A 26938-nucleotide genomic window follows, 5' to 3' on the forward strand; every position below is an offset into this window, starting at 1 on the left:
AATCTGACCTTTTTTGGTAAGTGGGATCATTTTAGTAATAAGGTATCAAAAAGGTTTGGAGGTTTATCTAAAGTAGTTGTATTTATGAGAGTTTGTGCGACTCTCTTTAAATTCTAAAATCAAAACATCTTTTAAGTTAAAAAACATAAAATGATTTTAGACTTAGGTTGTGGTATCAAATAGAATGTTGAAATGCTACCTTCTTCAAAGGTTAGAAGGTACTGTCCAGAGAAGAGAAGAGCTGTTAGGGAAAGACAATTAGCTGGAAAAATCATATAGTTCATCTGAGAATAAATGCATTTTGATGAAAAGTGCCACTCTCCATCTCACCTATCTGCTTGAGGGCTGTAGTCTATAGTTCCACAGAATATGAATTGTGCCAACGAAGCCTTTGAATGACCTAGGTTTGAGGCCTAACTTGCAGATGAATGTAAGAATTAGTGTGTCTACTTTTTCTGTTGATACCAGGGAGAGTAAATGGCATTTTCTGAGGTAGTTGTAAGAATATTGTCTGAGGTGAGTTGTCAGAATAACATTTTTGTTATTTGCTAAGGAAAAGTTTAGAATTCTAGTAGTGCCTGGGTGGCTCAGTCAGTTAAGCATCCAACTCTTGATTTCAGCTGAGGTCATGATCTCAGGGTTGTGAGATCAAGCCCTGCATCAGGCTCAGCCTTGGGCGTGGAGCCTGCTTAAGACTCTTCCTCTTCCTCTCAAAAAAAAAAAAAAAAAAATTAGAATTCTACTCTGAAGTTTGAATAATGTGCCAGCAGACATTAAATTTCTTCAAAATCTCCTGGTAGAACTGTAAGCAGTGCTAAGTGAGAAAAAACAGAATGTTAAGATGTTCATGCATACAGAGGACTCATTTTTTAAGGTTGTGTTACAAATTGGGATAACAATTATTAAATCATTAAGTAATTGGATTTAAATATTGGTTGTAGTCATTGTGGGTTAAGCCTCGAGGTCCTCGATCTGTATCTTCTAAGATTTTCATTCTTGATGACCAGGAAAATGTAGTTGTCCATCATTATCAGAGCAGTTTGCGATCATTGCTTGTCTTCTGCCCTCCCTCTCTCCCTTCCTCCTTGCTTCCCTTCTTCTGCATCTTTGATCTGCACTTAGCTTTGGGGGCCGTAAGGGTGGTAATCGAGTGGGGGAGGGGAACGCATCAATCAATCTAGGGCAGATTCAACGTATGCTTTGTTTTTTTTGGTCCATATATTTCACCAGGTGATATACACTACCATTCTTTTCTTTGTCTTTATACTTTGTTTTTAAAGATGTATTCTCAAAATAGGTATTTAAAAAAAACAGTTATTGTTAAAACACAGTCTTGGGCACTAATAGCTAATATTTCTAAAATAAATGTCTATAAAAGGAGTTATAGGGGCACCTGGGTAGCTTAGATGGTTAAGCATCCAACTTGATTTCCACTCAGGTCATGATCTTGGGGTTGTGGGATCGAGCCCCATGTCAGGCTCCGGCCTCAGTGGGGAGTCTGCTTGAGGACTAGCTCTCCCCCCTCCTCTGCTCCCCCCTTCCTGCTCTCCGCCAAAAAGCTAGGAGTTCTAAAAAGTTCTTTTTAAAATATTTAGCAGATGAGACATTTTACATCTCCCATCATGGATTTTTTTTTTCGGGTTGGTGGTAGTCTGAAACCACGGGGGTTTTTTGGTCATTGTTGGGACTTTTATCATTGCCTTTTGAAAATGACGGGATGACAGATGAGGACAAGGAAATGCATCTGTATAAAGCTTCTGCTACAGAGAATCTCATACTGAGGAATCTCATAACTCCTCACTCCTTAACTCAGCTGAAAATATTCATGAATTAGTCCTTCTGGGCCTGATCTGGTATCAGTGATCTGAACTGATGCTAAGTAAAATCTGATTCTTTACAAACTCAGCAGGATTCATGAAGTCCTTTTTCCAGTTTTGTTTTTAATCATTTCTTCCCTTGTTTATTCTAAGGAAGAATAATTAGGAAGAGATAAAATCATAGGGGAGTCAGTATGCCAGGAGTCAGAAGAGGCAGCTTTATTGGAAAGTAATAGAGCTGGCCATTGGACAGATGGAGCCCTTCCCCCACAGATACAAATTGCACAGTAGCTGGAATTGTCATTATTTTATCCGATGTGTTTTTTGCAAGGAATGCACTGTTGTCATTTCTTGTGAAGGACGAATAGGCTGGAAGTGCTCCTGGCATTCCAGGCTAGAATCACTATTTTCTGTGAGCTCTCGGCCCTCAGCTCTTCGAGTGCGTCAGCTTCTCGCCTGTGACACGGAGGTGATGACACCGGCCCCGCTGCGTCCTGGGGCAGTCCAGAAGGTCACAGGACGTCCTTGAAAAAAGTGTGAAGATTAAACCGCACTAATAGATATTTACAAAACTTTTTTCCTTTGAATATTTGGCATATAACATTCCTTGATCAGGTGTGCGCTCGCTTAGGTTTCAACTTCCGGTGGAGATTTTTGTCCTTCTAAAAACAAGCAAGGCAATCAGATCGTTGGGAAGGTGGCAACCACGAGCCCGCAGTTTCTGTCCGTCTTTGAGTTTGCTGGAAACAGCATGTTGATCAGGATGGGAATTACTTAATGGCGTGGTATTTGGAAGAGAGAAAAAATTCTGTTTGCGAGGGAATGAGGCGAGCAGCGTCCTGCTGGAGAAAGCCTATGCGGAGAGTCAGAACGCCGGGATTGAAGTCCACACTGTATGTTCCGCGTGGAGCCCCTACTTCCTGCGCAGACGCTCTTCACTCGTAGGGCGGTGGGGAGCGCAGATGGCATGATGCGCGTGCGCGGGGCTTTTTACGTTGTAAAATGCTGTCAGTATCACGTGTATTGGACTGAACTGCAAACGGGCCTGGGGTCAGGACGAGGGACTTAAGTACATCCAGGAATGTTTTAGCGTTTCAGCTCTTGGAGGTTTTTGACTGATGATTTGTTTGATGCAACGTTCACTCTAGTAGCCGAGCAGAGTGTTCACAATTTTAGTGTTCCCTCGCATTTCGGTAGAAAGCCATGGTGAACACTTTGAATATACTTCTATTTGAATAATTATTATACAAAGTAATTAAGGAATTACTAGTGTTTTCATATTTTTTTGAACTCTGTGGCTTTTTTTTCCCCCTCTGTGGAGTTTATTAACACCATTTATTTTTTTAAGAGGGGCTTCGAATCCCATCTCTGAAATGGTGACAGTATTTTCCTGTGTGTGAAATGTTTCAGACACATTTAGTCAAAAACAAACAGAACCACCAAACATGAAAGTACAGAGCTTTTTTTTTTTTTTTTTTTTTTTTTTTGGCTACAACATTGAGCTACAACGTTAGCTCAAGGCAGAAAAGCTGCAAAGTGATATGAACATAATTTCTGTCATTAACGTTAAGAGGCAAAGACTGAATCCCAAACCTGACCCTTCCTCTATCTTTCTTTTCTCATTTTTGCAGCCTATTTAAGTATAACCTCACTAGATAATGCCTCTTACTACTTATTATTTAGAGACCGAAGCCTGTGAGCACTTGAACTTTCAAGTACTGCCACAGAACTGCTCTTCATTTTAGCTACTTGGACAAAAAACAGTGTTTGATGGACTGACTAGGTGAAGACCTGGAAAAGGAAGGGTTATCTACAAATTGAGTGAGTTTATTATGGCTTAGTGATTTGCTGATTGATTTCATTTGCTGTCAGTCGAGGCTCTCTTAATGTCAGTTTTCTTTGCATAATGCCTCGAAATAAAGACTGATGAAGTTCTTCAGATTGATGCCGCTTATATAAACTGACCCTGATTTGCCCTATTTTACATGACAATTTAAGTGACGGCACTTAGAGGAAAATACAGCAATGAATATGCAACTTAAGGATTAAGGGAAATGCAGTGAATCATTCAGTCTAAAACTAGGTACAAAAGTAATTTCTGGTAATAATTCCACAGATGCCTTAAGTTTTATTAAACAGACTGTTATTACTTTGAAGTGTGTGTATGTGTGTGAGAGAGAGAGAGAGAGAGAGAAAAGAAATGGGGGAGGGTGTTGAATTGAAAAAGAACTGAAAGTGATCCTAAATCTTTTCAAATTACGGTAAATCTTCCTCTCCCCACTTATTTAAACTTGGAGTTAATCAGAATCACAGTGTAAAAAGTGTTTTATTTGAGGTTGCATAAATGCTGTAATTTAAGTAACCAATGAAATGTAGGATGAGTAATTTTGAAGCTTTAAATGCTTTTTGTCAGTTTCAGAACCTTCTAGTAATAGCAGATGTAGCTTCCATCCTCCCCCCATTCCCCTAAATGGCCACAAGTCTCAACATACAGACTAAAAAAAGGCCTAACTTTCAGGTGGCAGACTAACAAGTAGTAACCCAATGAGGAAAACACGAAATGCTGACATTTTCACTCGTTTTCTGAGTGAGGGCTCTTTAACTCACTTTCCCCTTTTCTCTGGGGAGTAGATGATACCACTTCACTGTTACAGGGCACTGTTTTATTTAACAGGGCACTGTCTTATTTAGAGTATGTTTTATAGTGCATATTAGCTAATGTGAACCTGACTTGCTGTAACTTCATGAAGATCGAAAGGAGGACACAGTGGCGCCTGAGTAGCCCCGTCGGATGAGCATCTGACTCTCGATCTCAGCTCAGGTCTTGATCTCAGGGTTGTGAGTTTAAGTCCCCCATTGGGCTCCATGCTGGGCGTGGAGCCTACTTTTGAAAAAAAAGAAAAGGAGGACCTAGAAAACAAGTCTATGAAGGGGGTTCTGCTTGTGGGGTGGGGGCTTCGCAAACCGACACTGAGGCCTAAATGGAATCTGTGACATATTTAAAGAGGCACATGTTCTATATTTGCGAATGAGGCTTAAGATGGCCATTGGGCCTTTGATCTTTGGTTGACTGTTATCTGATGGAATGATTCGCCCACAAAATTTAAAGTCTAAAAGAAGAACTCTGTGTTTTCAATCTTTCTAAAATTGAGAAGGAAATTATGATGAAATGAAAAGATGTATATGTGTAACTTTGTACATGTATTAAGTTATGTCATAGGACAAAATAGGAAAAAATAATCCTTATGAGGTATTTATTAGCACAGTGTCTTATGCAAAGCCGCCAAAAGATAGCAGGCATTAATACTGCTATTATTATCATTATTAGTTTTTTTAGAGAGAAAAAACATGTATGCTCATGAGCAGGGAGCGGTGGGGGGGGGCAGTGGAGAGGGGCAGAGGAAGAGGGAGAGAGAGAATTTGAAGCAGTCTCCATTCCCAGAAAGAATTTGAAGCAGTCTCCATTCCCAGCACGGAGCCCAACATGAGTCCCTATCTCACTACTCTGAGCTGAAATCAAGAGTCAGATGCTTAACCGACTGAGCCACCCAGGCACCCCAGTCATGATTATTATTATTATCGAGACACTATGTGTGAGTTGAGAGATGTTATAATTCTTCATCAAGTGAAAGGGAATTCTTTGAAAGTTTTGCGTTTCTCATGTTATTACCAAGTTTATAATTACTGCAAATTAAGAGGTTAGGTGATTTCTTGTTAGTGTTAAGCCGCAGATAAAACAATGACTGATAAAAGGTAAATTCAGGGTCTATTACAGATATTTTTCTTATTATGTCTTCATGGTCAGCAGATCTTGGATGTTAACATCCATGACTAAGAGACAAATGATCACAGGTAAAGCCTTAGTGAAAGAATTATTAATACAGAAGTTACCAGTTTATTAATATGAACACGAATATCCACTTAGATTGCACTTAAAACACTTACTGTACAAGATGGTCATGTCCATCACATTTCTCTGATTATAGATTCATAGCAATCTGAATAATTACTTAAACATAAATCTTAAATCTTTAGATTTTCTAAATTACAGTTTAAAAAAGAAATTTATATATAAACTAACAATACAAGCTAGAAATTTTTTGAAAACTTGCTCTCTGGCACATCAAATTTTATACATATGTGTATATATAGATCACTTTTGTTATCAAAAACATGGCACATGCAATAATATTCATTATAAGTATTTCATTATACTGAACACACCCAAGTTTCTTAAAAATTTTTTTATTTATTTAAATTCAGTTAATCAACATATAGTGTATTATTCTTTTTAAAAAAGATTTACTTACTTATTTTAGAGAGAGAGGGAGCATGCCCCCTTTCCCTGCTCTCGCTCTCAAAAAATTTTTTGATTTGATCTTGACATCCTGCCTTAATTTTTGCATGGTTGTAATAATTGGCAGGTTAGCTAGAAACCATACGTGTGTGCATACGTGCCTGTGTTGATTTCTGGCTCCGTTGTAACTAGCAGAATATTGTGTCTGAATTTTACAATAAATTTAACAATAAATCGTTAAATAAGTTATTAGAATCATTTTGCTTGTCATATCTTTGTACTCCAGTGAAATCATGACCCTATGAAAGTAAGTATGGATAGCAACAATCCCAGATGATACATTTGTTCTTTTTTTTTAATAACATGCAAGTAGTTTGTCATCCTTCAGGCCCACAACTCCAGTCTGAAACTCTGAGTTCCACCACTAAAGCCTGGAGACTGGGAGGCAAAAGCCCTGACCTGACCTGACCTCACGAGTCTTGTGGGGACTCGTGAGAAGAACTGACAGGAGGCCCTGGACAGTTTCGGTTTCTCCCCCTTGGTGGGATTACTCCAGTGTTTTGCTATAGAATGGAGTTGATTGGCGGGTGCTGGCCTAGATCCTGAGTTCAGGGCTCCTTTACATGTGGTCTGTGCCCCATATTTCCCAAATCCCAAAACTCCCGAGCTCCAAAATACATCTGGTTCCAAGTTTTCAAATAAGGAATTATGGGAACCATACCAACATTGTGAAACAGATTCCACACAAATAATGTGTATTATTGCTACAATGTAAGCTTTTTGTTTTTCTTATAATGAAGCACATTCAGCCTATGGAATGGTTTTGGGATTTTTGTTTTGTTCTTTGAGGATAGTTGACACACAATGTTACATTAGTTTCAGGTGCAGAATTTAGTGTTTTGATAGGTTTACGCATTAAGCTATGCTCACCACAGCGTAGCTACCATCCCTCAATCTGGAGCGTAGCTACCATCCCTCAATCTGGAGTGTAGCTACCATCCCTCAATCTGGAGTGGTGTTCTTGGGTGAAATTTAAGTTTAATTTAACTATTCTCTCTTGTTGTTTACTTGCGGTCATACAGGAATGGCAGAGTAGTTTGCACCACCTGGAAAACTCAAAGGGACTTCAGTTCTTGTATGCAAATCAGATATGACTCTAATAGGCTGTATCTTGCTCATGTCTAATACCTGTTTGCAAACTATACATGCATCTCTGTTCCATGGGATTAGGAGTCCCCTGGGACCTTCTCTTTGGGCCCCTCCCACTTTACTCCTGAAAGCATAAGGGATGAACTTCCTCGTCAGGTAACCTGCTTATTCCTTTCACCTCTGACCATCTGTCCCCTACTGGATAAGGTAATGTAGAATCTTCAAGGGTCTGGAGGGGTCAGGCTGTCCTGGTATCCAGGAAGTTGCTCTAGGTAAAGAGGGCAATGTCTGGTAGTCCGAGGACCTGGTTGTTTATAGCTCCAGTTTCTGATAATCTACAGGAGGCTTAGGAACCAGAATGCCGTTTGCTTCAGTTTTCCACTTACACTAGAGGAGAAATAGAAATGTCATTTGAGCGTATTTAGAGATCAATGTACACCAAGAAATTTGTTTGAGAGAAATAAAATGGCCAGCTTCTTGGTCATATACAATGGATATGGCTAATACCATTCAACCATGTACTGAGCACCTGTCACGTTCAAGGCATTGTGCTGTGTTCTGGGATGCCAAGGGGACTTAAAAATCTTTTGGGGGGAATATAGAATTTAAGAGTGACATGAGATGGAAACATGATTGCTGTAGGAGAGGCATAGATAAAGTACCATAACCTCGCCTTCAGAGATGTGTGAAATTTATTCTTCCAAATTAGGAGAGGATTAAGGAAGGTTTCATAGAGAAGATGGCATTGGGGGGGGGCTTGAAGATTATGTAGCTAAAAATATCCTTTCCTATAAAATGCTTTTGTTAAGGGGGCACGTGGGTGGCTCAGATGGTTAAGCATCTGCCTTCAGCTCAGGTCATCATCTCCAGGTCCTGGGATCGAGTCCTATGTCGGGCTCCCTGCTCAGCGGGGAGTCTGCTTCTTCCTTTCCCTTTCCCTCTGCCTCTTCCCCTTTCCTCTGTCACTGTCTCTCAAGTGAATAAACAAAATATATATATATTTTTAAATGCTTTTGTTGGGAAATACAGTTGGGAAAACCTGGAGTGTGAATCCCAGCCACTAGATAGCGTGGCAGGAGTGAAATCTGTGGGACGGCCTCATCTTGATCTCATGACTGGTAGTTATATTTTTGAAAGATTTATTTATTTGCATTAGAGAGAAATAGAGAGAGAAGCAAGTGGGGTGTGGGGTGAGAAAGTCAAAGAGAGAGAGAGGGAGAGAATCCCCAACCAGACTCCCCACTGAGCATGAAGCCCAACTCAGGGCTCCATCCTAGGGCTCTGGGATCATGACCTGAGCCAAAATCAGGAGTGGGACGCTTGACCAACTGAGCCACGCAGGTACCGATTACTCATGATCGGTAATGTTCTTTTCAGCTACTGAAGTTCTGCAATACTATGAATAAGTTATGGTCTCTGCAGGAGTTCATGGAAATCTTATTATTTGTTCCTTTGTAATGTACAGAAAGTGAATTCATGTCTTTAGTCGAATACCAGAAAGCGCCTTAGAACCAATTTGTCCTTAAAACAATGTAGTAATACTTTCTTTCTGGAGATAGAGTTTAACATACTTCACTGAATTTTGGTATCGAGTAGAGATTGTAGGGATTATTGAAGTAGCTGATAACCCCGACTGAAGCATGTAAATTTCCAAACCGTATCTGATATATCAGAATCAGAATGGAATCATGGTAATAAAAGAATTAGCTCTAAATAAAGGCCTAAGGTATTTTCTCTTGACTAATTTGCCTTTCTTTAGGTATATTGAATTTTTTTCGTATTGAATTTAATTAAACCACAAACAAGTGCATCAAATTCTTATAATTCCAGTGAAATGGCTTTTTAGCACTTCTGTCCAAATTAATGTAAAGATACCAACTATAGGTGTCCTTTGCCGAGATTCATAAATAAGGCTGACAGTGTTATGTGAGAAGAGAAAAGATGAGGCATTCACTGTTGTGTGCCTGTGTGCATGCATTTTCTCTGTATGTGGAAGGGTAGCTTAGATCAATTGCACTCCCTGAAAGTTGTTTGTTTTGAGATAATGGACTGAGCAGTTTTCTTTGGTCATGATCAACTAGCTCTCAGCCCCGTGAGCCACTTATTTCTGTAACTTTTCTCCTTGTATTAACACCACTCCTTTAAGGAAATTGACATACCGAATCCCCAAAAGAGTACAACAAGGCCGTGTCTTTGCTACACTACCATATTTGATGAAAGCAGCTGGATCTTTGTAGGTTGCCCGTGAAACAGACAAATGGGAAGTGCTGGTTATCACTTTGCTCTGTCTCCCAAAAGTGTAAATCAGAAAGAGATTATTGAAATATTAAGTGCCCTTTGTTAAGCCCCAAATACCTTTTGAAGAAGATAAGTATGCACTCTCAGTACGGTCCCCATTATTACTGAAATTGAGAGTCTCACACAATCTACAACGAAGAACCATGCCAATATTACATGTTGTTAATTGAATCAAACTGGACAAGTATGTAGGGGACTCTTGCTCTGTACCCAGCCCTGTGCTTGACAGAAGGTTGGGTGACCGAGGAGGGTTGTGCAGTCAGAGAGGAGTTACAAAACAGAACCTCAGAACACAAGAGGGATAAAACAAGCACTTACATGGGAACCCATTTGCCGGCAGTCTTCAGAAAGTGTAAAGGCAGGGAAAGAGTCTCAGTGCATTACTAGTCTTGTTTTATATTCTTCTCCTCCAATTTTTTTTTTTTAAATAAGAAGAGCCATTTGGCTTTTGGGGGGAGATAATCTACTTGATTAATGTTTTATCTACTCAGTTTCAATATGAAATTTAAACATGTATTATTTCCCCAACTTAAATGTGCATCAGGATGTACCATTCCTCTCTTAATACACAGCTGAATGGCTGTACATCACCCTTAAAATAAGATTCAAACTTCTCGTTTTGCCCTTGGGCTGTTCATGATCTGGACCTTGCCTCTTTCCAACTATATGTTCTAACACTCTGTCTTCCAGTCCCTGAGTATAGAGCAGTACTGACCTTTTTGCTGTAGCTTGAGCACACCGAGCATAGTCCCATTTCTGAGGCTTGGAGCTTACTGGTCCCTTTAATTGGCATGCCATATGCCAAGTCTTCATGAGGCTCACTCCTTCATTCATTCATGGCTTTGCTTAAGTGTCAAATGATGGAAGCCTTCTCTTGTCACTAACTAAAGTAGCCACCCTTCTCCCTTCATACTTCACAGCCTTGACCCTGTTTAATTTTCCTTCATAGCAGGTGACCGAATATATTTGTCTATTACCTGTCTTTCACTAGAATGTAAGACCCATGAGTGCAGGGGAGGGTCTTTAACTGCTGCATCCTCAGCATCTAGAACATAGTTAAGTGCTTAAAAGTACTTGGTGAATATGTTAATGAATGAACCAAGATTTTCCTCTATCGCGGCCTTCGTAAGAGGTAGAACTGTGTGCATATTAAGGAGAACAGCAAGGAGTTTAGAATTAGATGGACCTCTGATTCCCAGTTGTGCCACTTATTAGCAATGTGCTCTTAAGAAAGTTAGTTATGGACTCTGAGCCTCAGTAGCTTTATGGGTAAATTGTGCTAAATAAGTCCTAAATTGCAAGTACAGGGTAAAGCTTAGAGATTATACATTTTGCCACAGAAAACAAGACTGTGTTCAGATTTGTATATATATTATTTAGGATAGCTAGAAAATGCCCTTCTTTTGGTTGAGGAATCTAAATCACCCTCACACATGTATCTATTACTTAAAATAAGGAGTGAATAGTAGTCCAAGTAACTCTGGTCTCCGAGGGCTGTAAGTGCATATAAACATTTCTGCACGTTAGTGCCAGATGTTATGGTTTTGACATTTGGACAAAGCTAGGCTGCCTGCATCACAGCTCACACCGTCACAATCGAATCCAAAAATCTATCTGTTCACTCATACCATACTGTCCTACCTCTATGTCAATAACATCCAAGCAGCCCAATAATCCCCATTATAAAACTACCAGTGATGTCAACACATAGTAGGTGCTCAAGAATGGTAACTGTAATAAATTATTTTTTTCCTGAAGGAGAGCTAAAGTAATGAGGTTAAGCTTCTTCACAGTTTCCTATGACTCACAATTCATTCTGTGTTATCCAATAACTAAACTACTCTCAATTTATCAATCTTTGTTAATAAACCCAGTGAAAGTTGTATAATTTAGCATATGTTGGACATTTGGTATGCTGCTTAAATTTTTAAGTCCTAAAGCAAGGTAATTTATTATTATTAATTATTATTACTATTATTATTCTTTCTATTTTTAAAGATTTTATTTATTTGACAGACAGAGATCACAAGTAGGCAGAGAGGCAGGCAGAGAGAGAGCAAGGGAAGCAGGCTCCCTGCTGAGCAGAGAGCTGGATGCGGGGCTCTATCCCAGGACCCTGGGATCATGACTTGAGCAGAAGGCAGAGGCTTTAACCCACTGAGCCACCCAGGCGCCCCTATTATTATTATTATTATTAACCTAGCAGTATCTTTTGAGAAACTCATTTCTTTTAGAATTTTTTTTAAGATTACTGTTGTTTTTTATGACTTCATGTCCATATGCAGGAGTTTCCAGGAGAAACTTTTTTTCTCAGTCCTTGATTATTTTGGTGATCTCTTTCCCATATTTGTGTAGGAAACCAATGTTCCTGCTTATCCCTCTGGTCTTTCTTTATGATAAACTTTAGCATAATAAAAGCAGTAATCACCATCAGTCTGGAAGCTGCATTTAGCTTCAAGATTGGCTTTGATTCTGTTCTGGTTGGAAATAACATATTTGAAAGAGAATTGTTCTTGTTCTTGGCACATTGAAGTTGTATATGCCATGGTTGAGTGGAGGCCAGCAGAAAGTTTAGAGTCTAAACACGATATAAAGAAAACATCACTTAAAAAAAAATCTGATGCAAGAGTATTCTGCAACTCTGCTGAATATGGTTTCCCATGAGGCTCCTTCTCATACCTGAAAAGCTACTATATTTACATCCTTCAAAGTAGTGCCAGTAAAAATTTTGAGTGATGGGGTAAGTCAGGTCCAGGGCCATTTCAAATGGCAAAAAGGGGGAAAATGAACTCTGATATTCTCTTTTTTCTTTATAAAATAACACCAATAAAAACATACCTGCATCTACACACTATGGCATCAAGTCAATTCATGCTATTTTGTCTTCAGTTGAACTTGATTAAGAAGGTTGTATATTTGCAACAAAATGTTTTCTTCTAATTTACAGTCCTTATCATTGTCACTGTCGTTACGCTAAAGCATTCCAGTGTCTGTAGGTACGTTGCAGTGAATATCTAGTTACACGTGTTTTTAACCATGCCCTGTACTAAAGAAATAAGAGCACCCAATCCTAAGTGGTAGCAGGGACCCAGACCAGTCTCTAAAGGAAACATAGTAATTCTAGTACACGCGCAAAACCCCCAATGACATCTTGGGTCAAAAGTGGGCTGTCGGGAATGGGAAAACATCTTGTATGAGAGATAGAGGGGGAAAAACTTGATTCGCCAAAATCCTAGTTTCTATGTAAAGAAAAGGTCGTTTTTCTTCCAGGTAACATCCCAGATATGACAAGATAAAAGCCTTCCCTAGTTGTAGCCGGTAAAATGGGAATTAAAAATAACTTCTTAGTTATATTTATATTCCTTCCATGCCTATGTTTACTGTGCATGGATCTCATAGAGAATGAGGATGTGTGAGCCAGAAGAACGCATTCTTTGTGGGTAGGATTTGGGGTATTTTGGCGGTTGGAGTCTTCTAATGTCTGTCACTGATAACATCAGAGCTTCGAGTCAGACAGCTGGGAGCTGTACAACACACTGCCATTTTACATATATGAGTCAATGAAACACACTAGAAGTTATTTTTCCAAATTGTGTCATTTTCAAAATAACCTATTGTATGAATGATAGATTTGCTTTAATTTGTAAGCTTAATTTAATTTTTTTCTCATTAAAATAATCTCATGGCCTCCTTTCAAATTACATTTTTCTGAAATCCAAAGAGGTTTTGGGGGGTAGTGTAGAAATTATGTGACGTATTAGGACAGAATAGAGACTCATGAATTTGTTGCAAGTGTTTATTGAACCCATATTCTATAGATGGAATTGAAGGCTCAAGAAATGTCATCTGAAGTTCCTTTACTTGAAATAAATATTTCCATTACGTAAGGAAAAATTGGTTGTCCCAAGTCAATGTGGTGTAATAATTATAGAATTTGGGAACTTCAAGAATCCTGGTTTCATAGCAAAATTCAAGAGGGGCTTTGTTTTTTATACCCTTTCCGTCAGGAGAGGAGAGAGTCTGGGTTGAATCGACAGTTAAATGAATGTTGTGATAGACTAGCTGTGCATTTTTTGAAACTTGGAAAGCCTAGATTAATTCTGCTGCTCTTACTGAGAAATTTGGTATAATAGACAGCCCCAAACAAACCAAAAAAACACTAAACCCCAAATTTAAAGCAACCTCAGAAACTTGCAACACATGGAATGAGCGCTGGCTCTGGAATTGAACGGACGTGAATTTGAACCCCAGCGCCATTCTTTATTAGTGAGGGGACCTTGGGTAAGGTACTTAGCATCCCTGAACCTTGGTTTCCTAATCGTAGAGATAACGTGTCTCACAGAGTCCTGGCCAGAATTAGAAGAGTATGCAAAGCTCACGCTGTGATGTTTGGCACATGGTAACTGCGGTTGCCAGCACTAGGGGCCAGGCAAGCCTTGCGGTAGGGAACTAGGAAGGAAGCAAGAACACCTTTGGGCTCAGATTGGAGCAAACCTAGACTTTATTGACTGTCCTCCATCCCAACTCATTTGGTGATTCCTGATGGTAGAGAGGGTGGGAGCCCACCTCCCTCATTGGCCCAACTTTTAGGGCAGATGTGGGGTTGACTTCGAGTGGAGAATAGAGATGGGGACAGAGGCCCCTCAGATTGCCTCGACTCCTTTGGGGCCACAGCTGTACTCCGGCCCCAGAACAGCTGGCATTGCTGTGACAGTCAGGGAGCAAATGGACACAGGTGTCTGCCATCCTCTCAGGTTGTCTTGCTCATGTGACTCCATAAAGGAGTCTTTGGGAGTTATAGGCAAAAGACTGGTTAAGATATAAAAAGATCTAGTCTGAGACTTTGGCAAATAAGCAGATACCATTTAAAAGTTTTGGAAGCATTTTTGTTCTTCTCTCATGTGTTTCTACAATATGTGTAGATATATAATTAAATTTATGTATCTCCCCCCTTTTTAATTAAACAGGAGCAGACTATATATGTGCATAGGGACTTTGCTTCCCTTTGCTTTTTTTACCTTTTTATTTTGAAATAATTATAGATTCACAAGAAGTTGCAAAAATAGTATCTTTCACCCAGTTTCCTCTAATGTTACATCCTACATAACTTTAGTACACTATCAAAACTAGAAGATGGACATCAGTGCAGTGTGTGTGTGTGTGTAGAGTTCTTTGACTTTTTTTTTTTTTTTAAGATTTTATTTATTTATTTGACACAGAGAGAGAGAGAGAGAGCACAAGGAGGCCAAGCGGCAGGCAGAGGGAGAGGGAGAAGCAGGCTATCCGCTGCCCATTGCAGGGCTCTATCCCAGGACACTGGTATCATGACCTGAGCCGAAGGCAGACGCTTAACTGGCTGAGCCACCCAGGCGCCCTGGGTTCTATGACATTTTATTGCAGATGTGTGTTTGTGTAGTCACCACCACACTCAAGATACAGGACTGTGGCATCGCCACAAAGATCTCCATCAGCTAACCATTTTTCTAGACATTTCGCACGCCCCTCCGCCCCACCCCGAATCATTCCCTAACCCCTCGGAACCATTAAATGCTTTCTGTCTCTATAATTCTGTCAATGATAAATAAATGAAATCCTACAGGATGTGATCTTTTGAGATTGTCTTTTTTCCCCCACTCAGCATAATACCCTTGAGATCCATCCACATCGCCGTCGTCGTCGTGGTGTCTATCAATAATTTGTTCCTTTATATTGTTACACCAGTAGCCATGGTATGGATGTTTCACAATTTGTTTAGAACAGTTTGTGAAGAACAGTTTGATTGTTTCCAGTTTTGGGCTATTTTTTTTTTTTTCCAGTTTTGGGCTATTACCTATAAAGCTGTTACGAACATTCATGTACAGATTTTTGAATGAACAAAAAAATTTTTAAAGATTTTATCTATTTATTTGTTATAGACAGACAGAGAGCACACAAACATGGGGAGTGGCAGGCAGAGGGAGAAGCAGGCTCTCTACTGAGCAGGGAGCCCGATGCGGGACTCCATCCCAGGACCCTGGGATCATGACCTGAGTGGAAGGCAGATGCCTAACTGACTGAGCCACCCAGGTGTCCCTGAATAAATTTTTTTCTCTAGAAAAAAAGACCCAGGACTGTGGTTTCTGGACCAAATGTAAGTGTATGCTTAATTTTTAAAGAAATTGCCTTGGGACACCTGGGCGACTCAGTTGGTTGAGTGTCTGCCTTCGGCTTGGGTCATGATCCTAAAGTCCCGGGGATCGAGCCCTGCTCAGTGGGGAGTCTGCTTTTCCCTCTGTCCCTCAACCCTCTCTCTCTCTCACACACACACTCTCTCTCTCTCTCTCTCTCTCTCTCTCAAATAAATAAATAAATCTTTAAAAAAATAAAGAAATTGTCAAACTGTCTTCTAGAGGGGCTGTACCATTTTTCATTCTTACCAGAATGTATGAGAATCATTTCTCTGCTTTTTCACCAGCTTTTGATGTTGTCACAATTTCTTCTTTTAGCCATTCTGGTAGGTGTGGAGTACTATCTCACCGTGGTTTTTTTTTTTTTTTTTTCCCTTCCTTTCCCTAATGGCTAGTGATTTTAAAAATCTTTTAATGTGCTTATTTGAGATTTTTATGTTTTCTTTGGTAAAATGTATCTTACCATTTTCTTGTTTTTGCTCATTTTCTATTTGGATTGTTTGTCATTTTATTTTTGAGTTTTGAGAGTTTTTTAAAAAACATATTCTAGAAATCAGTTCTTTATCAGATATGTGATTTGCAAATGTTTTCCCCTATTGTAGCTTTCTTTTAATCTTAGAAACAGGATCTTTTGAGAGCAAAAGTTTTTAATTCTGGTGAAGTTCAGTTTATTGATTTTTTTCTTTTATGGATTATGCTTTCAGTATTCCGTCTAAGAACACTTCAAGCCCTAAGATGCCAAAGATTTTCTCCTATTTTTTTTTCCTAGAAGTTTTACAGTTTTATATTTTACATTTAAGTCTGTGGTCAATTTTGAATTAATTTTTGTGTAAGGTATGTGGTTGGGCTGTGATTACCAGAATTCTAAGATGGCCCCCAAGACCCTTCTCCCTGATGTGCTCCTACCATGTAATTAATCTCTTCCTTTTGAGGGTGGGCAAGACCAGTAAATACAGGATCATTTTGGATGGGCCTGACCTAATCAGATGAGGCTTTTAAAAGAGGGTAAAGTGAGGGAGATGCTCTGTTGCTGGCCTGGAAGAAAGCAAACAGCAATGTTGAGAAAGGAGGGGTCCATCCAGCAACAACATGAGTCAGTCTTTAGGAACTGAGAGTAACCGTGAGTGACAGCCAGCAAGCAAATGGAGACCTCCATTCTCCAGACTTCAGGAAAGAAATTCTGCCACCAACTTGAATAAGCTTGGAAAAGGACCTTGAATCTCAGACGAGTCTGTAGCTGCATTTGACCCTTAATTTCAGTGTGCTGAGGCCCTGAGCGGAGCACCCTGCTAACCCAGGCTAGATCTCTTTGGTATGGACTGGTGTATCACTTGGTTCGTTTTTTAGACATAGACGTTCTTATAAGGTGTGTTGAAGGAAAGGAGGGAGGATTTCACAGTGCATAGGGGCTGGGAGGGGTATCCTTGCTGGTTTATTTACTTCTTGTGTGTTTCAACATGAACTGTTCAATGTGGCCCGTCTGTTTAAGTGAATTTACGGATTAAAATATTTTACATGGTGTAATCTTTACAATAGTTTGCAGTGAGTTAAAAGGTAGTCTTTAAAATCTTCTATATAAGGTGGTTCTTTTCCTGTGATAAAGTGCTTCAAAGTACTCTTGAATGTAGTATGAATTATGCAATTTTCTTTAACAAAAAGAGAATGATTCCAAGTCTGTAGTTGGACCTTCTCTTTGATGGCAAGGGGCGGTCAAGAGCATTTTATTTAGAAAATTATTTTTAAAACCCTCCCAAACAAAACACGTTCTTTTACATCAAGGTAAAGTGACATATGTGAAAACAGCAGTGACAACAGCCAAACTAACTGCTTTATTGAAGGTTTTAGGAAGAAAGCATTATGAAAATAGTGTTTGAAAATATGTCTAGAATTCTCAACTTTTTTTCTAAAAACTATCTGAATTTATAAAAATTCATTTAGGTACACGTAAAAAGTTGTGAAGCATAATTTCCTAACCAAAGTGTGTGTTTTGAAACTTTGTTAGAAATATGATATATTTAATGTAAAGTGTTTTTGTTAAAGGAAAAGTGAATTGGGGGAAATCGTAGGGGGAAACAAAGCATGAGAGACTGTGGACTCTGAGAAACTAACTGAGGATTTTGAGGGAGGGAATTCGGGGATTGGGTAAGCCTGGTTGTGGGTATTAAGGAAGCATGTGCTACATGGAGCATTGGGTGTGGTGCATAAACAATGAATCTTGGAATACTGAAAAAATAAAATAAAAAACAAAAACAAAAAAAAAATAAAGTGTATTTGTTAAAATAAAAACCATGGCATATTTAAAGAGCAATTGATGAATTCAGGGAAGTTGGAAATTTTCTAGCCCAAATTCCAGTTAAAGCTTTTGTTTAATTGATGGGATTGAAACATTAGTGTCGTGATTCATAGCACAGCCAATGGTGCCCTTCTGTCACCTGCACCTCATCTTTCCTTGTTTTTTAAATATTTTATTTATATGAGAGAGAGAGAGAGAGAAAATGAGCCCAAGTGGGAGGAGTGGGGGAGGGAGAGGGAGAAGCAGACCCCCGCTGAGTAGAAGGCCCGATGCAGGGCTTGATCCCAGGACCCCGGGATCATGACTTGAGCCAAGGCAGGTGCTTAACTGACTGAGCCACCCAGGTGCCCCATGCATCTCATCTTTTAGCCATGTTTTGTGGGAGTGGTGCATGTGGGGACTCAGAATTAGACTTAAGAATTAGACTCAGAATTAGACAGCAGTTATCACAGAAAGTTATACAAGATTTTTAAAATTATAAAACATATTTCTTTAACCAAAAATCATTAATAATAACTTCTTATTGAGAATAGAAGGTCTCAGGGATATTATAACACAAGGTTAAGCCCACTTCTTATGGCTGGTTATGCTTAACTTCAAGCCCTCGTGTGGCCTGTTCCTTTTTTTGCTTGTAGTTTGTGCAGGGTTTCTGCAAAGTTTTGTTTATGGTCCTTTCTACTTTCTATTCCTTATTGATTCCTCAGAATTCTTGTTGGCTGGTGGCATTCTTAGCAGCTTTTAAATACACACACATGCACGCAACGCACATGCACACACACACATACTCAGTGTGCAAAGGAAGGAGGTGGCTGGTGGTCAGCCATCTTGATACAGTCTTTCCTCCACAGCTTTCCGCTGGAATGTCAGGGTGAAACAAATAACTGTGGATGGGCCAGAAACCAAACATTCAAACTGCAGAGCCCAATCCAGATCTTAGACTGGATCTTGCCTGGGAGACCATTACTGTCTGTAGACTGCTGGCAATAGGCCCTTCAGCTCTCATTTTCTGCCTTTCCCTACGTTACTAAAATATTGAAAGGAGAGCAAATGAGCAACCTTACCAGAGTCACTTCTTGATAATGAAAAAAATAATTTTCCTTTAATTCCAGGTGCTCATCAACAAAATTTGATACTAAAAACTATGAGTGTGTTATCATGGTAAGATTTTCTTCCTTGAGAATGACATAATAATTCACTCAAATGTGGAACTTCAGAAACAAGACAAAAGAGCAAAGGAAACAGAAGAGAGAGGAGAGGAGAGGCAAAGAGAGAGTGAGGAGGAGAGGCAAACCAAGAGACAGACTGTTAACTCTAGAGAGCAAACTGATGGTGACCAGAGTGGGGCTTGGTGGGAGGATGGGTGAAATCCGTGGTGGGGATTGAGGACGCTGGTGATGTATGGAAGTGCTGACTCTCTATACTGTACACCGGAAGCTAATATAACACTATGTTAACTAACTGGAATTTAAGTAAAAACTTTTAAAAAAAGGACATCATAAATGGGAGCTGTTTTATTATCAGTGGGCAGTTCTGTTTTGTTTTGTTTTTATTATGTTAGTCACCATACAATAATCAATAGTTTTTGTTTTTTTTAAAGATTTTTATTTATTTATGATAGAGAGAGACCCAATGAGAGAGGCAACACAAGCAGGGGGAGTGGGAGAGGGAGGAGCAGGCTTCCTGCAAAGCAGGAATGATGCAAAAGTTGGGTAATCATCCTTTCTGATGGCTGAGTAATATCCCATTGTGTATATGGACTACATCCTCTTTATCCATTTGTCTGTTGAAGGTCATCTTGTCTCTTTCCACAGTTTGGCTATTGTGGACATTGCTGTTATGAACACTGGAGTACATATGGCCCTTCTTTCCACTACATCTTTAACTTTGGGGTAAATAACCAGTAGTACAATTGCTGGGTCATAGGGTAGCTCTATTTTTTAACTTTTTTTTTTAAAGATTTTATTTATTTATTTGACAGACAGAGATCACAAGTAGGCAGAGAGGCAGGCAGAGAGAGAGGAGGAAGCAGGCTCCCTGCAGAGCAGAGAGGCTGATGCGGGGCTCTATCCTAGGACCCTGGGACCATGACCTGAGCAGAAGGCAGAGGCTTTAACCCACTGAGCCATCCAGGTGCCCCTATTTTTTTAACTTTTTAAGGAATCTCCATACTGTTCTCCAAAGTGGCTGCACTAGCTTGCATTCCTACCAACAGTATAAGGGGGTTTCCCTTTCTCCACAACTTCCCCAACACTTGTTTCTTGTCTTGTCATTTTTTGCCATTCTCACTGGTATAAGGTAGTATCTCCATGTGGTTTTGATTTGAATTTCCCTGATGGCTAATGATGATGAACATTTTTTCATGTCTGTTAGCCATTTGTATGTCTTCTTTGGAGAAGTGTCTGTTCACGTCTTACCAGTGGGCAGTTGTGTTGTTAGAAAGTAAATATTCATTGGCCTCTAAAATTCTTTAAATTTGAAAGGGCTTTAATATTTCAATATGTATAAAATATTTAATATTTAAAATGTTTACATTATGTCTAACAATACCCATCAGAAATATTAAATCTTTGGGGCATCTGGGTGGCGCAGTAGGTTAAGTATCTGACACATGGTTTTGGCTCAGGTCATGATCTTGGGGTTGTGGAATTGAGCCCCACAGGTTCTGTGCTCAGTGGGGAGTCTGCTTCTGCCTCTCTCCCTCTGCCTTTCCCCTCTAAAATAAATAAATAAATCTTAAAAAAAGAAATATTGAATCTTTGCTTTATGAGTTAAAGTAATAATTTTCCTAATTTGATCCCATTATCATTACTAACAGCCAAAATTTACCTGATGGTTTACTATGTTTCAGACAGGTAAGGTCTTTCCAGATTTTAATACTCCTTTAATCTTCACAAAATCTTTATAAGATTAGAATTATCATCCCCATTTTATGGGGATTTATTATATTCCACATACTTGGTATATCCATTTTACATGGTATATTTATATGGTAGATAGGAATGAAGTATAACTATAGTTATATTTAAAGGGAAATATTTGAGGTTTTTGCTTCCCAGTTACTCAAAAATATAAATAAAAAGTTTGCTCTTTTGGCCTCTAGGCCTCACGACATTTTCCATTAATCTCTTCTCCTGACATCAGGTTCCCAAGGATCCCATTTCTCCCAAAATCCAGTTTTGAAGTCAGCCTAAATTACATAATAATATGTACATAATGAATTATATAAATAATATTGTAGTGCACAAGTGACAGTCATCTACTGTATCTCAGAATTTTTTGAATTCTGAAAACACACTTTTTCTTAAAATGGCTAGGGTGTGGAATTTTATGTGGATTCTCTCATCTTGTTATGTTGATTATAAGCACTCCAGATTATCTCTGTAACAAAAGCCTGTTCTTATCCAGAAACCATCTTTTGTTCTGTTTCTCCGGGAACTAGATAAGCCCCGCTGAGATACAGGTCTCAGGGTGTGGCCAAAATCCCTACGGCCAAGGCCAAAGATGACACGGCATAAATTCTCCAGTGCTGGGCGCGCTGATCACAGTATCATGCTGTTCTGTCGTTGCTTGCTAATATAAAAAGACGTGACGTTTTAGTACAGGACAGAGGTGTGTTGTGAAGGGTTAGACCTTGGGAGCTTGATACGGAAGTCCCTAGGTGCTCATCCACCCCCCCCCACCCCGTCCCCTCTCAGTTTATTCAGAGGATCATTTCCACTTCTCCCCACCTGACACCTTTCTTTTCTATTAAAGAGTTGGGTTTTTCACTGGAATCCTTTGTTACGTAGTTTGAATCACTTCTTAATATTGGCAGTTAACGTTCTTTATTCCTCAAAAGGTCTGGTGCTTCTTGGAGTAACTGTGATTTCATTGGCAACCCCTCTCCGCCGACCATGCTATAATATACTGTTTATGCCATGAAACATGCTTGCTGTATTTACCACTCTTCCTTGTTGTTCTGAAAAGATATATAAGTGTTGTAAAAAACCGCTTTCATCTCTCAAATGCAATACTGCTTTAAAAGATTTTAAATGCCTAATATTCTAAATCCTATGCAAAAAATCGGGGGCACCTGGGTGGCTCAGTGGGTTAAAGCCTCTGCCTTCGGCTCAGGTCATGATCCCAGGGTCTGGGGATTGAGCCCTCTCTGCAGGGAGCCTGCTTCCTCCTCTCTCTCTCTGCCTACCTTTGATATCTCTCTGTCAAATAAATAAATAAAATCTTTAAAAAAATTGATTATCATTATATTCCTTTTAGTGTTATAAAGAATAATATGTGGTATCTCTTAATATGTGCTGAATATTAGGATTTAGTTATTAAAAGTAGATCAAGGAAGGAGCCAAAATAATTATGACTTTTGGTCCATCCACCATATAAAAATTTAGATGTAACTCCTCAAAAAAGTATTTTATTTTTTTTAAAAAGAGGTTTGAAGGAATATCATTTTTCCTTGAAGAGTATCATGTACATGAGAATTCATGAAATATGTTTCTCTAAATTTAGGATGTGGGATAATTTTTGAAATGTTGAGGTTTTTATCTTGGACTATTAGAAGCCAATCCTCTTATGCCTTAACAGTGAAATAATAATTCAGGAGCCCATACTGACAGAAGAGTACTTCCTTTTTTTATTCAATAAGCGCTTATGCATATTTTTGTACCTTTTATACACTTTAGGTCCTTATCCAACAAGGACATATGTATGCAAACCACCTATCACAGATTGTCTCATTAAGATCTTAGTGGAGAATTTAAAAATAGAACTAAAGTAATACTACAATGAGATTCAGTGAGAGTGAGATTTTTGGAGGGCTTTCTTACACAGATGCACCGTAGTTGAAGGATGAAGAGAATGGCTTTGCCTTAGATTTTTAATTACCTGAGACTTACAACAGTTTTGGAAGTAGGCGAGAAAATGACCTTTCTTCCCATTTCGTGGAGGGAAAGAATGGAAGCCCAGAGAGATGACGTGGCATTGCCCAACAGAGCAAGGCTGAGTAAGCAACAGAGTGGGGACTGGACCGGAGTAGGACTTGTAATACCCGGTCTACCACCTGGTGAAGATGAATGAATTATGGGTAGAGAGACACTTGGCATAGGAAGAAGCAGATAGGATTTTATAGTTTCTGGTTTTTACATACCTTTGAAACCCAGAGAAATATTTTGTGTTAGTATTAGATATAAACTCATCTTGAAATGACTCAAAGTAAGGTAGAGATGTTCCCAAACATGAAGTCATACCATGCTCGTTCAGTGTTGGGTAATAGAATTCTCTTTTGTGTATTCTGTCCTTTTGTGCCTACAGCTGTGCTCTCACTTCTTTTTTCAACTTGAACAAAGTATAGTTAATAATTCATACATTAGAGTGTTAAGATTATAGTTCCCCAAATATCTTCATCCTTTCCTATAAGGTATTTTATGCCAACATATGGCTTCAACTTGGGGTTTTTAAAAATCTTTTCATTCATTCATTCATTCATTCAAACAAGTGCTCACTGTGAGCCACTAACATCCCTGATGATACAGAGATGATTAGGCATAGTATCTGGAGCCCCTCAGTTTAGTAAAGAGAAACACGTAAACTAATACTTTTCTGCTAAAGCAATAAGCATTATGATAAAAGTAAGCATGAGGGGGGCCCCACAGAAAGCTAGAGTAAATGTTAACAGTGCCTTTGGGTTCAAAAGAGGTTTCTTGAAAGAGATGGTGTCCGAGCTTAATATTTTAGGGCAAATAGGAATTTATTAGGAGAAAAGGTGCATATTTTCTTACTTTTACCTACAAGTAGTTAACCTGCTTCCATTTCTCAGACATTGTATACATTGTTTCTTATTCTTTGTTCACCACATTATTTCATGTGCATTCAGAATTGCTCAAATATCCAGTTTCTCAAAGTTTTTCCAAATCAGACTCTTTGGATTGAATAGAATTTAGAAATTCTCAGACTGTCTACCATTTTACTAGTTTGTTGCTGTGGTTAGAACATTTTTTTTTCTCGTAAATAATACAACATTATCTTTGAATATATCTTTGAAATATTTGGTTTTTGTTATACTTGAGGTATTTTGAAAGAGTTTTTTAAAAAGTTGTGATAGTGTTCTTGAACTTAAAATTCACTACTGGTTGCTTTAGAAGAAAAAGTCTGTAAAATATGATTAAAATGTTATACAGGGGTTTAATGATCCCCCAAATATAACTTATTTAGAGGGGAGAAAAACTTACACACACCTGTATTTTATTATACATAGTATAACACATGAGCAGTCCTCTGTTATATGAATGAACACAATTATGCTTTTTTGTACAATGTAAGAATCACATTATTTACTCTTAAACAAATTACAGGATTATTTCAGCTCCTTTTGTTTCAAACCATTTGTTTTTTTAGGTGGACTGAAAATTTTACTAACTCAGCTCATTTTGAAATATCTTGCTTATATATCCATCTGTTGTATGTCTCAAGATTGAAATTTAGGTCAAATTACAACTTGAATTTGACTTCATAAAGAAAATAAGTGTGCCATCTTTAAAAATTGCCTTCTAAATTTTAAACACAATAGATCAAAGTACATCTCATTTAAATATATGCTCTGGAAAAGAAGTCTCAATTATATTCTCCCGAACTTTCTTAAAATAGTCCCTGTTCTCAATATAAAATGTGAGGGTTAGCTTTATTATTTGAAAGAAAGATGAAAAGTTGTTTATTTTAAAATTTTAATGATTTTGCTTTCAAATTATGGAAATTCTTCTTTGGGGACATCTTTATTTGAATTGTATGTGACATTATATTTATTTCTTAAGGCTATGATTAAAAGTTTCGTGGATGTCTACCAGCTTGCAAGTGCTAGAATTGCTACATTAGAGAAGGAAATGACATCTCATCGAAGTCACATTGCAACGTTGAAGTCAGAACTTCACACGGCTTGTTTACGAGAAAATGAAAGTTTACAATCAGTAAGTCCTACAACATTGCTTTTCTTCTTTGTGTCTGGGGTCACAAGTTTACATTCATATTTTTTTGTTCATGAGATTTGCCAATATATATAATTTAGGGTAAGTGATCAATCAAGCAATGTGAAATTGTTAGTGTGGAGAAAATTTTGAAGAAAGAGAGGCAATTAATTTTTCCATTGTATCATGTATAAAGATATGCGCACTGTTAGCAATGCTCAAACACTACATCAAGATTCCTTTGTGTTCGGCAGCCCAGCTGACAGTTGGATTTGGCAGTACGCATAGTTAAAGCTTGCAACTGTCTGAAGATTCAGTGTGTCCCATTAAGACAGAATATTATTAATTATGCGTATAACCAAAATGGTAATTAGAACATGTGATTATTCTCTGTAGAAAACTAGACTTATCCATAATACATGCCTAGCTAAAGATGCATGTTGTGATTCATCTATATGATTAAAATTCAGTTTCAGCAGTCATTTTTATGTCTTAAAATTTTAGCCCATGATGAAATTTGGGCTCATTTAAGAGTAAACAAAATTTTCTTCATTTGAAATATGTGTTTGGGGTGTATCAAAAAATGAATAAAGGAACCAAATAAACATTTAAAACTTTCCTCCAAAGGCAAATAAATATATCAACAGTGAGCTTCAGAAGGTTACCAATCACTGGAGTGCCTTTTTTCCTTTTTTGGCCTGATTATAATGACTCAGGGTGACTTGTAAGGAAAAACAGTATCACTTTTTTTTTTTTTTTTTTTTTTAGATCCAGTGCAGTAATTTATTTAAAAACAAAAATAAAAACTCAGTACACCAGCACACCAGTAGCCTAGTCAAAAATTCCACATTTTGGAAATCTAAGTCTTTTTTTTAAATATTTTTGCCTTTGGCTATTAACCCTTTTCAATTGATACATTCAACAGAAGAAGACTTAGTATTAAAGCAAATAGCTGCGTGGCTATGGGTTGGTCCTATGGCCCCATTAGATCTCACCTCAGGTGTCTGCATCCCAATGAAACCTTTATGACCATCATATTCAAAATTGCAGCTACCAACCATTCCCCACCCCCAAATTCTCTGTCTCATTCTCACCCCAAATGGCCTGTCTACCTTACACCTTCCTTGCTTTCTTTCATTATAGTACTTATTCTTGATTGGCATAAATTGCGTTGTATTTATTTGCTTATTATCTGTTCCCTACTCTCATAGAATATAAGTTCCATAGAGACAAGCAATTTGGGGTATTTCTTCTCTGCTCTGACAGCGCTCTAAAGGCAAGAACAGCCTTGCCCACAGTAGGTGCTTAACTAATGTCTCATGAGTGAAAATACTGGCACTACATCCAGTAAAATGACCAAACCAATAATTTGGGACCTGAGATGTTGAGTTCAATTTTTTTAAAAAAATGACTTTGTTAATTTCTTAATGAGAGAGTAGTAAATTTGATCTCTACCAAGATAAATTAAAATGAAGAGGAAACCTATTTAAAAAATGAAAGCATTTGAAATTTTTTCTAGCCTTTCTCTGAAACATACTTACATTTCTTCCTGTGAATGCTCTGGTCCCGTTGGTTGGTATTTCATTATACCGTCTAGGTTCCTTTAGCTTTATTGGGTCATACTACTATTTATTGTTTGTTACTGTTATGCATATAAAAGTAAATACTTGCATTTTAAGAAAGGCCACACTTGATAAGGTGGGATTGTTTCCCCCTGGATTAAAAAAAAATTTCTATTATTATTATTTTTTTACCAATTGTTGTCCTACTGATGTCTTAATGAAAGTGTGCCTATCATCATAAAACTCTACTCCCCAACCTTTCCCCTCCTGAACACATCTGTAAGGATATGCTCATCATCTTGTCTGTACGAGGTGGTTTTCACCCTGGCAGTGATTCTCAAAAGGGGACATGTGTCATGTGAAAAACCTCCCAGCAGGTTATGATTTGTCGTTCTATTTGTCGTT

At 38.4% G+C, this 26938-nt stretch overlaps 1 protein-coding gene across 2 annotated transcripts in view; it reads left to right on the plus strand.

Moving 5' to 3' along the window:
- Positions 1-26938, plus strand: part of LOC111156618 (coiled-coil domain containing 171) — a 284698-nt gene that overhangs the window by 218375 nt on the left and 39385 nt on the right. For both annotated transcript variants that reach the window (XM_022517612.1, XM_022517611.1), the window contains one exon: positions 24822-24974. In XM_022517612.1, the coding sequence (XP_022373320.1) occupies positions 24822-24974 (153 nt within the window). The remainder of the gene's footprint in view (positions 1-24821; positions 24975-26938) is intronic.

The sequence above is a fragment of the Enhydra lutris genome, unplaced genomic scaffold (genome assembly GCF_002288905.1).
Source record: "Enhydra lutris kenyoni isolate GAN:26980312 unplaced genomic scaffold, ASM228890v2 scaffoldscaffold47, whole genome shotgun sequence".
Lineage (NCBI taxonomy): Eukaryota > Metazoa > Chordata > Mammalia > Carnivora > Mustelidae > Enhydra > Enhydra lutris.